Genomic DNA, 14,573 nt, shown 5'->3' with positions numbered 1-14,573 from the left:
ATACCATATATATAAAGTTTCCACAACCCACAAACTCAAAATTCTGGCCCTGCTTTTGAATTATGACCTAGTTTGATGACCACATTAATGACTTGAATAATTTCAGTATAGCATCCAAACGAAGAAAGAATACTTGCAAATATATGTATTATAACACATCCACTTTTGGCTTTCCTACTATATAATCTCAAGGCAATGCATGTAACAACATACGTCATGAAAAGACAATGCCAATGAACAGAAAGCTTAAAATCCTTTGTCATAAGTTTTTAAAGGGAGATCGATCCAGTAAAAGATCGTCACAAAACAGACAAGAAAATAACTACAAAGTTCCACAAAGCTGAAGAAAGATGAAACTGTCTATTAGTAATTGGGAACATCTTGTCGCCAGCTGATACCCCAATACACAATATAGTAACAAAATAGGCTCCCACAACAAAGGCATCACTCCATCTGTGTCAAAAACAGCAACCAAAAGCTTTTAATCAGGAAGATATACTAAGTTAATAGGCACGTTCAGCACCTACCAATTATTAAAACGCAGATAAAGGAAATTTCTGATTTTTTACTTTCTTGAATCAAAAGTGTTGTACATAGTAGTGTATTTATCCGGTAACAATAAAAGATGGAATCTCTTGAATACTCAAATGCCCATGAGCAGCCCATACTAGTGGATTTGTTTAATTTTGTCTGGTAATATGTACTACTTTTTGTTAAAAGTAGTGCCATATTTTTTCTTGCCGTTGGAGGATGTGGAGCATGTGGGAATATTGTCATATTCTGTCTGGTCATTTTCCCTTACTTTATCCACAAACCCATTCAACTTCCTAATATCCCCCCTCAAGTTGGAGGGGCTCGAAGAGACTCCCAACTTGCTAATTATCGAGTGATGAGCAGGCTCGTGGAGGGGTTTAGTAAATATATTTGCAAGCTGAGATGAGGATGGGACAAACGAGAGAGAGATGAGTCCGGCTACAAATTGTTGTCGGACAAAATGACAATCGAGCTCAACATATTTAGTGCGCTCGTGGAACACTGGATTTTTTGCAATGTGGATAGCTGCTTGATTGTCGGAGTGAATTGGGATTGGAAGAGATGGTGCTACTGATAGATCCTCCAATAGACGTACCAACCAAGTGATTTCAGCGACTACCCGACGCATCGATCGATACTCTGCTGCAGCGGATGAAAGGGAAACTGAGATTTGTTTCTTGGATTTCCAAGATATAGGTGAACCCCCAATATTTATGAAAAACCCGCTTACAGAACGACGAGAATTCGGGCATGATGCCCAATCCGAGTCACAAAAGGCAACTAGGTGAGAAGAGGCCTCAAATGTCATAAAAAGGCCTATCCCCGGGTTTCCTAAAAGGTATTTAAGGCATCTGATTGCAGCATAAAAATGAGGTCTTCAGGGGTCCTGCATGAATTGACTTAGATGTTGCACTGTGAATGATAAATCGGGTCGCATATGCGTTAAAAAATTTATCTTTCACAAAATTCTCCAGTATGTAGTTGGATCAACAAGAGGCTCCCCTGAATTGGCATGGAGTTTGCAGTTAGGGTCGAGTGGAGAAGATACTGGCTTTGAATCAATGCAGTCAAATTCTTGTAGAATATCCAAGGTAAATATTCTCTGATTAAGTATGAGTCTATTTTGTTCTTTGATTATCTCCATACCGAGAAAATAATGTGCATGGCCTAGATCCTTAATTCTAAACTCATAATTAAGAAACTCCTTTAGTCTGCTAAACTCATCAATATCATTCCCAGTAAGGAGTATATCATCAACGCATACAGCCACAATTGACACCTTAGATCCAGAATTCTTAAAAAATAAAGAGTAATCATTTATGGAATAAGAGTACCCTTTGAAATTCAAAGCTGCTGCGAGTCGAGCATACCATTGTCGAAAAACTTGACGCAATCCATAAAGAGATTTTTTTCAAAAGGTATACATGATTTAGTGAAGGTGGTTGCATACCAGCTGGAAATCTCATGTAAACTTCTTCTTGTAAATCTCCATGTAAGAACGCGTTGTTGACATCTAGTTGGAAAAGCTCCCAGTTTTTCTTAATTGCAATTGCCAATAAACATCGTATGGTTGTCATTTTCACCACTGGTGAAAATGTTTCATTGAAATCAATTCCTTCACGTTGAATGTCTCCCATAACCATCAGTCGTGCCTTTAGCCTTTCTACTCTTCCATTTAAATTATACTTTACCTTGTACACCCACTTACAAGGCAAAGCTTTCTTCCCTTTCGCCAACTCCACTACTTCCCAAGTCTTATTTTGTTCTAAAGGTGCAAATTCTGTAGCCATAGCTTCTAGCTACCTGGTTGTTTGGGAGATGTATGATCTGGAGGAGATTAATTATGTGTACTGATGCAGGGAGATAGAGTGTATGTGTTATTGACCGGAAACATGGGAGGATCAATCTGAGATGAAAAAGGAAAGATATGTTCATAAAAGATCACATTTCTAGACACAAAACACTTTTTAGATTGAAAGTCGAGCAATTTGTAACCCTTCTTTCCAAAAGGGTAACCCAAGAATACGCAACGCACAGATCTAGGATCTAATTTAGACATGTGATAGAGTGGAAGCATAGCATAAACAACCAAAGACTCTTAAAGAAGAATAATCAGGCAACTTTCCAAACAACTTCTCATAAGGTGTTTTTGAATGTATAACTTTGGAGGGAAACCTATTAATAAGAAACGTGGCTGTAAGAAGGCAATCTCCCCAATAGGAAACTGGCAAACGTAATTGAAAAAGAAGGGCTCTACATGTTTCAAGTAAGTGTCTATGTTTCCTCTCTACAACCCCATTTTGTTGAGGGGTAGCCACACAGGTTGTTTGGTGGATAATCCCTTGTGAAGAAAAAAAATGCGATGTTGAGTTGCTAGAACTTAGCTCAAAAGCATTATTCGACCTTACTATTCTAACTTTTGTGTTAAATTGTCTTTCAACCATTGCCAAAAAAAACTTGAGAATGGTGAAGGCATTACTTTTGGTACTAAGAAGGTATGTTCAAGTTCCTCTACTGTAGTCATCAACTATAGTTAAAAAATACTTATACCCATCATGTGTGCTTTGTTTATAAGGTCCCCAAGTATCTACATGTATAAGCTCAAAAATAGAAGTAGAGGAGATTGCACTGGATTGAAATGGCAATTTAGTTTGCCTTGCTAGCTTACATACTTGACATGGATCATGTATTTGAGATAAAGAAGCATTTGGAATAACTGAAATTTTATTCATGTTTGAAAAAGGCATATGCCCCAAACGCTTGTGCCAAAGGCTTACATCAGTGGACCTTTAAGAAGACTAGGAACTAATTGGAAATTGCAACATTTACGAGCTTCTTAGAATTGAAGACTGAATTAGAAATTGCGGGATTACTGGGCTGCTTACAATTGACCTTAAACTGAGAAAAATCTTGATTTCTATCCTTAGAACTAGACTGACTAGACTTCAAAATGTATAGACCTTTCTTGACTTCACCAAGAACCCGAAGCCTCTTCATTGAAGGGCCCTGCATTATAACGCCATATGAAGAGAAAATTAGCAGACAATTAAATTGATTACACAACTTCTGAATAGAGAGTATGTTGTATCTAAAACTTGGAATATATAAGACATTTGAAAGAATGAGATTTGGAAAAACCCTGACATTTCCCCAATGGGTAACTTTTATCTTGTGTGAGTTAGGTAAGCTAATGTGTAAAGGTTTGTTTGCTGGCTTTATATTAAACATGATTGATGCATCATATGTCATGTGTTCTGATGCGCCTGAATCTAAAATCCAGGTGAGGGAGTTGATTGAAGAAGAATAAGAAAAAGATTTGGAGTTGGGCAATGCTTTACCAGCACAGTTGGCAGACACTACGGCTTCAGAGTTTTGCTCGTTCTGACCAGCTTTGACCTGTTGAAGTAAGTTAAAAAGTTGATTAAGATGCTCCTGAGTTATAGACTTGTTACCTCCTTCAAAAATATTGACTGATTCTGATGGAATCTCTGATCTTGCATATGTTGCATTGTTGTGTGCGACTCCTTGATATTTCTTAGACTTGGTAAACTTAAAATCTGCAGGAAATCCTATAGCATTTTTCTGCTGTATGCCCAGGTTTCTTACAAAAACTGCATATCAGGTTGTTTTTCCTTCCCTCATTGCTTCCCTTCTGCTTACTTTCAAACTTTCCTCGTATTTGGTTTCCAAACTTGTTTGTGGTAAAGAAAGCAGACTCTCCCGGGTGTTGTGTGACATGAATCTCCCTTTGTTTTCCATTTTGAATGAGAAGTGAGTAGGCCTGATTCACGGTTGGGAGAGGAGACATCATTAAGATGTTACTTTTAACACTTGAATAAGCTTCATACAGTCCCATGAGGAACTGAATGAGTCTTCCATCTTGGTAAGATTTGAGTGACTTAGCTTTGCCACCACATGAGCATGTACAACTACAATGAACACAAGTGTTCAGGGTATCCAATTCATCCCAAATTTTCTTTACTTTTGTGTAGTACCCTGCTACATCTGATGAACCTTGAGTTAAATCACTTAACTCTTTTTGTAGTTGATATAGTTGAGCCCCATTACATTGGCCAAATCTGTCCTCCAATTCTGTCCAAAGATCCTTAGCAGTCTTTGAATAAATAGCACTCTCTACTATCTCCTTGGAGAGTGAGTTGAGCAGCCAAGAAATCACCATGTCATTGCACCGATTCCAGGCTTATGAAAGAGTTGAAGTGCCTATTGGTTCAACAAAACTTCCATCAATGAAGCCTATTTTATTTTTAGCAGACAAAGCAATGAGAACTCCTCTTCTCCATCCAGCATATCTTTTTCCATCAAATATGGAATTTACCAAGAGCATCCCTGGAGAGTCGGAAGGGTGAAGGTAATAAGCGTGAGTGGAGTCAATCACAATAATACTCCCTGAATCAAGGGTAGAGGTCTCCTCTGTGGTAGATCCCATGATGAAGAAAGCAAGAAAGGAGATTGAGAATGAAAAATAAAAAAAATCCGCAGAAACCTAAAACATGAACACTGCTCTGATACCATATTAAAACGCAGAGATAAGGAAATTTCTGATTTTTTACTTTCTTGAATCAAAAGTGTTGTACATAGTAGTGTATTTACCCGGTAACAATAAAAGATGGAATCTCTTGAATACTCAAATGCCCATGAGCAGCCCATACTAGTGGATTTGTTTAATTTTGTCTGGTACTATGTACTACTTTTTGTTAAAAGTAGTGTCATATTTTTTCTTGCCGTTGGAGGATGTGGAGCATGTGGGAATATTGTCATATTCTGTCTGGTCATTTTCCCTTACTTTATCCACAAACCCATTCAACTTCCCAATACCAATACCATATTAAGATATAAACACAAAGCTGCAATCAAATGAATCTAGCTATTCCATATCCTCTGAAGTATCAGAACCTAATTGATTGTTTAACATATTGTTGAATATATAGTTCACTTGCATAGGAAAACTAAGGGAATATTCAAGTTAAAAGATACAACACTCCTATGTCAAAGGCAGGGCCGATCCGCCTATTATCCTAAATAGGGTAAAAATAATTTTTTTTTGTATATATAATCCTTCGACATAAGAGAAACTTCTAATGTAGTGGTAAAGGGGGTTTAAAAATTACTTATGTCGTAGTTCGAATCCCAAAGTATGTCGTTCATGTATTTTTGTGAATCCCCTTTACCAGAATTCCTGGTTCCGCCACTGGTCAATGGATTTAAGGAGGACTTAGTGAGGCTGAAACTTGCTCTATTATTTTGATTGAAGTTGAGACAGTATGAAATTATGCCACTCTCTCATGTTACCTTGCTTTCTTCTTCCTTAAATTATAAGGTTCTAAATGGAAGCAACAGCCGGCATAATGGAATGGAAGAAAGCTTAAATTGTAATATAATATACCCTTTGTCGTTTTGTTGATGAGCTTTCAGCAAAATCAGCTGTTCGTCGATGAGATGTCCCAACATCTTCATTAGCAGGCTGCACAAACACGTCGATGCTTAGAATAAAAGCTGAGTCTAAATGCTAGTTGTGTAAGTATAGAGCAAAGATGGTTGTCAAAATCAGAAATGAATAGAGTTATCCATAAGTTTAACATTCAAGGTGCAAAATACACTTACTTCACCAGCTGATTCACGAGCATTTCTTGGTTCTATAATTGATGGTCCAGAAGATAGACCTAATATCCTTGAGTTGTCAACAACGTTATCAACAGTTGCACCTGCAGGTGTAGCAGCTTGAAGTTCACCACTGAGGAACATACTTCTCAAAAGTTGGCTAACTTCCGTTGGTACGCCACTTCCTGGTGGCAGTATTTGAGCTTCAGTTTGATCAGCTGTGGCAACTATGGGTCTAAGAAAGTATCTAGTGTATCTGACTCGTAGCATATTGGGTGCTTGTCTTCCTAATTAAGAATAAAGATCAGCAAATCATCTTTGAGAAATATTTTAAACCAAATTCAGGTATTCTATTTTGGATACTAGAATACCTCTTCTAGTTGTTAGTAAATCCAACTTAGCTCTTAACCTCTTTACAGCCACTGACACTTTTTTCCCTTGATTTAAAAAGAAGAAAAAAAACATACTTGATATTGAAACTGATATTTTTATTTTGTGTAATAAGCATTGACCAAGAGATGAGTTTAAATGGAGAAACATAGTCAGTGAGGATTCATATAGTTGACCCCGACTTGGGACTGTGACGTAGTTGTATGTGCTGAAATTTTGTTGCATGTGTTTCAAGGAAAGGGCCAATCAGTTTTATTATTTTGGTAAGGAAACAAGTATTTCCATTGGAAACTAATAAGTAATAATTTCACAAAGGAACTATATTATTTCATTTCTATTTATGGTGCACATAAAACTACGTGTTCATCTTACCTTGTTCATTTGCCAGCTAGATAGCGTACAGAAATAATGTCAAATCTTATGAACTACCTACCTAACGAACCTCCTATCATTTGTGTACCAACTTGCCTCTGGTGCAGCCGCGTACCATTATCATTTACTAAACCAGAGTTGATCAGCCTGTGTATTGTTGAGAGCAGCACAGAATAAAGTTCTTCCTGTTGACGGACAGAATGTTGGATTTACAAAGTTTAATTGTCAGATATAGATTTGATTTTAGTAGAGAAACAATGATGAGGCTACCTGGATGGACAGTGGTCCCGAGTCGGTTATATAGACTGCAGGGCCAGCATTAACTACGGCAGTACTCTGAACACGATAACAGACATGATCATGTTATTAAGAGAAAAACTAATCCATTTAGTAGAGAGCAAAGTATAATACCCCATTGTCACCCATTCGGACTCCCATCACTGTGCGGCCAAGTTCAAGAAAATATGCGCCTAGATTGTTAAACACTGTTCCGACTGTTGTCTGTGCATTTAACTGGGTTCCCTGGCGCACCCTCGGATCACTCATGTTCAGATTTTGCCGCAGATCCCTTTCCAATTCCTATGCCAACAGAAAATTCAACCAGTCAAAAATGTTCAGCTGATCTTAGAACATTTGAAGGAATTGGAGAGCAGTTAATAAAACATAAGCAGGAGCAAGCACTTACAAGAAAGCGCTGTGCAGTTTGGCTAATAAGCATATCCCTAGTGGAAGACAGCAGTCTTGCTAATTGTTCTACTTCTGGAATTCCTTGTGAAGGAGTGAAAGTATTGGATGCACTTCCGAGTACCTCATTCGTATTGTTTTCTGTTCCTGATTATAGAAAATGACTTATCCACATACCTCCAAAGTGACAGGAAAACATAAAAGAGGGAGAGAAGTACTGACCGTTTATATTATATCCTCGTCTCATTCGGTTGAGATATCGTGACAAAGTTTCTATAGAGTTAGGGATTTCCTGCAACAACCAGACTATATTATACCATACTTCTGTACAATCTAAATAACAAATCCCAAGAAAATACTGTAATACTTTGAACGGCAGCGACAACCCCCTCAATATTACGTTTTTCAGAGGATGTATACACACATAAAGCATGTTGAGATATAAGAACTATAAGGACGGTCAAAATGATAAGATGCAAATGAAATTACCTGTTGAGTATTGGGAGAAATCCTATCAGTAGCACCTGAGGTAGAGCAAATAGAACAGGCAGGAGTAAGTAACAGCTAGCTCAAAATGGGCATTATTGAATTAACTGGATAGAAATGTAAAGATACGAAGTATAAATTTCTTCAGCTAGAATACAGAGAACTGATAATGAGCCGAAGGACAAAATGCATTAAGACAAAGTACCAAAATCACATGACCAGTAAACAGGAGTGGCTGGTGACACGTCTATCTTAGAACTTAGAAATGACAGAAAACTACCCATAGCTTATTAAATGGCTTTGAAATTTTCTACTTCACTTGCGATACAAAAAGAAACTAAAGAACAACTAATAAACAATTTATAATGGATATTTAGGAGGAGATTGTCTACACAACTTCTCAACCAACATCGTATTAAAGAAAGCTCATTAAACCTGGGCAACAGGGTGAATTACCAAAGGTTGACATGCTCTGGACGGTGCAAATCAGATGCAAAGTATCACCACTTTCAATATCTAATTAGCATTAAGTCTCTGATGGGGAAAGAAATAATAAGAGCAAAGAGACATAGCCTAAATCTCCTACATGTAAATGCATCAAATCATAAGGAAACTGCCACTTGATGTTTAAAGAAAACCATTTTTCTCAAAGGAGCACTAGCTACTTTGAGAAACTACTGCGGTAGTAATGCATTTTAGTTACATTATACTAAAGATGATCATATATAAAGTGAATAAAAAGGATACTGTATGAAGAAAGGAGGTCATCATCCTGTAAGACTTTTCCACAATAGATTAGACGCTGTTGTTCCATTGGCGTCCCTATCAAAAGAGACACCTGTTCTTTCAAGTTCCATACTTTCCTCTGCATGAAATCGCAAATAGAGATCAGCACATAACCAAGAACCCATTTTAGTGATTAAAAAAGTGAGGATGCATGCATAAACTATACATGTGGTTGTGCACGCAAAAATAGCATGGTTTAGTGTTAAACATGCACAATTAATGTATCGCACAAATTTCTTTTACTTAATGAAATAGGTAACACCTTAACAGTTCAGAAGTTAATATCAACAAACAAGTACCTGACTGCCAATGCGCAAATTGTGGGTTTGAGAATTCATAGTTTTTACTTTTATCTCAATCGTCGTATCAATACCTTCAGATTCATGGCCCTCAGAAGTTTCACCAGTGCGAGTCATTTCCTTTCAACACCTTACGCACCTGAAGCAGGTCAAGTTATAAGCTTTAGTGTTTCTCGATTGTTGTTTATGCGTTTAACATGCAGATCAAGATAACGGGGACTACCAGTTGACGATGAGATCCATCCTCAACATCAATATGAGAGCAGAAATTTACAATGAAGATGAAACAATTAACCGGCAACTGGTCTTAACCATACAGATGGAAAGTAACATTTATTCAAGATCGAGTTGCATTAACTTTAAGCTCTTACCATTATATGTACATACTATATGGAAATCTGTCATTACTTTAGAGCTTGTTAAGAATTCTAATGTCAACTTACAATGCACACATCCTAATGACTCGCAAATTATAACTGCCTGGGAAAATAATTAGAGACAAGGCGAAAAGATTACCACTAATGAAACACTAACAAGTAAGGAAGATGAATAGATATTACAGATCTTACAGCTTATGCAGCAACCCTAACTAAACTTATGTGCAAGGTATGTATGGTTAAAGCACACATATGGAAGTACAAACTCCAAAATAATGGAAACTGTTCAGAACTTGCAACAGCGGAATGCATGAAATTTGTACAGTTTGGTAGATGAATGAATTTTCCGTAATGAATAGCCTTGTGGAATCTAAATAAATCACTATCTAAAAGGAATTAATGAAGTTTCTTTACAAGAAACAAACTGACTATCTACCAATCTAAAGCCACTCAACATATTTTAATTTTTAACAGTGATCGCCTAGTTTGAGAATATTACATTGTAACAGGGATCAATTACTAGGTCACGCTCATTATTATATCACAAAGATCATGTAGAATTCAATATGATATATTTTATGCATTTTAAATTGAGAAGGTTACAATATCAGAACCACTAACAAAGTAACATTTTGAATACTCACAATAGTAAAATTGAAGGAAAGCTTCAAGATTACCAAACCTGCCCAACAGTAAATATATCAGCTATATATCGTTAGCAAGTTATAAAGAAGAGAAGCTTTTGATTGGCACACATTAAACAATGGAATAGGTAAAGCTAAATTCAAATCCAACAATCAAGAAAACAACCAATAATGAATCAAAGTTATTTCATTCTATCATTTTCCATAGGATGCAACATGTGATGTGTGGGTTTGGCGCACATCACGATTCGAACCTTGACATAGACAACAACATGGTATTTAGGTGGAGAAGGGTAGAGGGGCGGGCACATATTTTTCGAACCTTGTGCTACTGCCCCTCGGGATATCTCTGTTACTAAAAATTGCTCAAGTTATATCAACTTGGGGTTCCTATCAGACTTAAGCACATGCATGATGCATTTTCATTCGTAAAATAATTTTCTTGAAGAACTCAACAAACTAAAATACCTAAAGCGAAAGTAGTTTTAAGTTTTAACACAGCCAGGATTGAAAAAATTCAGAGAAACACCCAAATTTTATCATCCAAATAAGGACATTCCCATATATGCGGTTTTTGATACATAAACTTAATCAAGACTTCAAGAACTCAAAAAAAGAGATTCAGAATATAGAAACCAATAAAACTAAAAATTAAGAAGCATTATCAAAAACCTGAAAACCCCCACAAAAATTCATCACTCAATTCACTGAAAAAACAAGGTAAAGTCACTGGGTAATTAACCTGAAAAAAGAGAAGAAACTTATGTAACGCCTAGAAGGAGAAAACAGTTGAATGTGAACAGCTATATATGAAGAAGGCCTACTCATTTTGTCTGATTTCTTTGTGAGCATTGTCTTTATTCCACTAATCTGTAATCCATTTTGGATTATGTTTGACTCTCTGTAATCCATTTTGGATTCTGCCTACTCTCACACTTCTTCAACTTCGTGGCAATTGAGGTTATATTTTGCAGTTTCACTTTTTTTTTTTCTTCGGAAAAGGGTCAAAAGTAGGGGTGTGCATGGACCTTAGTTCGGTTTTTATCGAGGTATTTTTACCTGCTTATACCATATATGAAACCTTATTATCCTAAATGTGCATAATTCGTTAATTACCCGTCCAATCTACGTTTTACCTACAAATTTTGTACCATTCGATTATTAGGCATTAAAAGGGCAAAATATTCCCTAAAAAATGGGCTAAAATTAATAAGAGAATCTTGGTGTTAATTGATTCTACATTAAATTCAATTTTTAAAAAGGGAAAGGAGATTTCTCATCTGCGTATTTTTCTCTAGAACTACAATTCAAATTCTCGAGAAAAAAAAACGAACAATTCAAATTTTCGAGTTTCAACAACTCAAAGTTGAAAAAATCTGTTCTTTCATATATTTTCCATCATTGATAGCCATTAAAAAGATTGAAAGCTTTGAATTCAAATTTGGGTTTTCAAAAATCATTATTTGTTTGGATTAGGTGTTGTTGTAAATAATTCGGAATATGTTTAGGAGTTTATATCTCAATTTTGAGGGGTTTTGGTGAAGATTAGACTTGGTTTTGACTGAATTTTAGATTGAAACTCGAAGAAGAAGAAGAAGAAGAAGAAGAAGAAGAAGAAGAAGAAGAAGAAGAAGAAGAAGAAGAAGAAGAAGAAGAAGAAGAAGAAGAAGAAGAAGAAGAAGAAGACGTATTTCTAGAAATTGTAGATAAATTGTAGTTAAATTGTAGTTAAATTATAGAATTGTAGATATATTGTAGATAAATTGTAGATGAATTGTAGATTGGGAAGACCAAAACTTCTACAAATCTTCTACAATTATGTCGAAAATGCCAATTATGCTACAATTGAAATGAGAATTTGGATATTAAAATTCAATGTATCTATTTTGTAGATATCTTGTAGATAAATTGTAGATTATTTGTATTCTGATTGTAGATGCATTATTTTCTGTTTTCACAAATCCAAAACGACTAAAGCTTCTACAAAATCTTCTGCAAAAAACAGTCTACAATTTATCTATAATTTTTCTAATTTGACTACAATTTGACTACAAAATATCTACAAATTCTGGAAATATGTCTTCTTCTTCTTCTTCGACGAGTTTCAATCGACTGTGTTAACCAGTAACCTTCAACCACTGCCCAAAAAAAAGAGGTCAAAGAATTTCAAACTCTCTGCCATTATTATTTCCAGTGGGAATTCAAGCGGTTCGATTAAATAATTTAAAATTTTCTTGTGAATCTGAAAATATGATATTCTTCGACGGTGGTGGGCAGTTGGGGATGATCAACGAGAGGAAGCATAGGAGCATCGTGAGTTGTGTGTGTGTTGTGAACAGTTGAGATAAAAGGAAAGAGAAAGTGGGAAGATACAGTCCTATAATTATGCCTAATATAAATGAACCCTTAATTATATCCCTAATTTGAATTATGGTATAGAAATGGTAATTTGGTATGCTTAAATGTAATAAACACAAACCTAAACATTGAGGGTAATAAGGTTTCATATATGGTATAGGTAGGTAAAAATCCCTTTTATCTAAACCAAATCAAAACAACTATGTTGGTTTGGATTGGTTCGATTTTGTCGAGTTTTCGGGTTTTTTGCTACGTAAATACTATTTCAATCTTACTTTGTTAAATATTTGATAAGCAAATATTTATTTAGTAAAAATATAAAAAATTGACAAACATATTATCGATTAAAATATTCTTATGGGAGAATTCTATTAGTAACACATAATAGTTACTATTTTTTGGTCGCCTGACAATAATTTTTCGTTGATATACACTTTCAGGTTAACCGAATATAGTAATTAAACATAAAAATCAATATGATATCTAAATATTAATAACCACTTCACATTCGAAAAAGATATAAGAATTTAATAGATCTTAACATATGATATGAATATGGAAGAACAAAGAGATAGACGCATTTCAGTAACACTTGATAAGAAAGTGATCATACAACCCATTATTTAAGGTCAATAAATATGGAGCACTTCATATTCTATTAAAATTTACATCCCGCAATAGAATTCCAAATATTTCTAGATATTTTTTAAAGAAAATTCTATATAAAATCTTAAAAATATATATATAAACTATATATTTATATGTCGGGTTGGTTCGAATTTTTTTATTCAATACCAAACCAAATCAAACCAAACCAAGCCGGGTTTTTTAATCGATTTGGTTTGACTTTTCGGTTTGGTGCGATTTTTCGGTTCGGTTTGTACACCCCTACTCACCACTATATCAAAATCATGTAGTTTTTTTTTGTATCTCAATATAATATGGATTTCGTAAAAGACGTTTCAGGGTCTTTTTAATATATTTTGGTTTTAGGCCACTAGTTCTGTTGAGCCGCCCCTCATTGACGATCAACAATTATTTATAGACTATAACCCCACCATGAACGTACTGTTCAACCAACTTTATTCACATTTGGTAACTGAATGACACACTCACTGCCTTTAATGTTCTTGTCATTTTTGCCTTATCTTAAATGAGACTCTATAAATTTGATTGAGAATATCATGTGTGGACAAGTAGCTCTGATAGGAGACTAGTAAAGCTTTGGTTTAGGTCCCCCAAAATTTTAATAATGAATTTTAAAATTTTATTTCAAATTAGACAATATTAATGTTTGTAGAAAAAAATAAAAAATTACAAAAAATTGTAAAAAAGAAAAAGAAAAAAGAAAGGTGTCTACTCTTTAACAATAAAATATTTTAAAACTTTGAATTAAACTACTTAAATCTTCATATTAGTAAATACATTTTTTACAACAATATCAAAGGTAATATATTGTAAATACATGTCTAACATCTCATTTATTTAAATTATTATTTTTTAATATAAATAATAATATTACTATGTGAAGTTAAAGACTTTATATCATTTAAGAATATATACTATAAACAATAAGTATGAAAAAAATGGCAAGATTAATTTTTTTGCATATATGTGTATACGTACTAATAAAAAAAAGTATAAGGCCTCTTATTAAAACTAGTATTAGCACCCGCGCGGATGCGCGGACACTAATCATGTTAATTATTTAAGTTATTTAGATTATATGTAAATAATCTTACAATTTAAACTTTCTTGGTAAATATAAATAATCATTGGATATTAATAAAAAATACTACATGAAAAAAATTAACCATTTCTTCTATTTTTCTTTTTCGATATCATTCTTGCCGATGTCATTGGATCCTAAAAGTAATCATGAAGCGAAATAATAACTCATGATTATGGCAAAACAATCAAATATTGAGACTATGAATGATTCTTTGGATACGATTAGATTCTTTGACTACTGCTTGAACTTTTATTTAGTGCGTCGATATCTCTTAAAAATATTTCTTTTTTAA

At 34.7% G+C, this 14,573-nt stretch overlaps 1 protein-coding gene across 8 annotated transcripts; it reads right to left on the bottom strand.

Annotated features, from left to right (window-relative positions):
* Positions 1-234: 234 nt before the first annotated feature.
* LOC107825282 (ubiquitin-like domain-containing protein CIP73) lies at positions 235-11,180 on the bottom strand. Of its 8 annotated transcripts, none has more exons than XR_001657020.2 (15): positions 10,934-11,180; positions 10,192-10,229; positions 9,171-9,309; positions 8,833-8,950; positions 8,521-8,601; positions 8,089-8,123; positions 7,822-7,891; positions 7,601-7,746; positions 7,327-7,494; positions 7,186-7,251; positions 6,977-7,100; positions 6,157-6,440; positions 5,939-6,016; positions 3,873-4,881; positions 3,224-3,540 (listed from the first exon to the last, which is right to left on the bottom strand). XR_001657020.2 is itself a non-coding variant. In XM_016652116.2 (14 exons), the coding sequence occupies exons 3-14, from the start codon at positions 9,285-9,287 to the stop codon at positions 445-447; spliced, it is 1,296 nt and encodes a 431-aa protein (XP_016507602.2). In that variant the 5' UTR covers positions 9,288-9,309; positions 10,192-10,229; positions 10,934-11,180; the 3' UTR covers positions 235-444. The 8 variants fall into 8 exon arrangements, 1 of the variants encoding a protein (XP_016507602.2); XR_001657023.2 differs by having other exon boundaries at positions 6,986-7,100; XR_001657022.2 differs by having other exon boundaries at positions 7,601-7,740.
* Between the last annotated feature and the right edge of the window lie 3,393 nt (positions 11,181-14,573).

This window comes from Nicotiana tabacum, chromosome 9 (genome assembly GCF_000715075.1).
Source record: "Nicotiana tabacum cultivar K326 chromosome 9, ASM71507v2, whole genome shotgun sequence".
NCBI lineage: Eukaryota > Viridiplantae > Streptophyta > Magnoliopsida > Solanales > Solanaceae > Nicotiana > Nicotiana tabacum.
Note: the sequence above shows the minus strand (reverse complement) of the source record. Positions and strands in the feature narration are given on the sequence as shown.

Excerpts from the sequence above, each read along its gene's own strand:
- LOC107825282 (XM_016652116.2), bottom strand. The coding sequence starts at position 9,287 with ATGACTCGCACTGGTGAAACTTCTGAGGGCCATGAATCTGAAGGTATT. Across the intron at positions 8,951-9,170 it reads ATTTGCGCATTGGCAGTCAG|AGGAAAGTATGGAACTTGAA; the intron begins GTACTTGTTTGT and ends GATTTCATGCAG. Across the intron at positions 8,124-8,520 it reads TAATTCACCCTGTTGCCCAG|GTGCTACTGATAGGATTTCT; the intron begins GTTTAATGAGCT and ends GCTCTACCTCAG.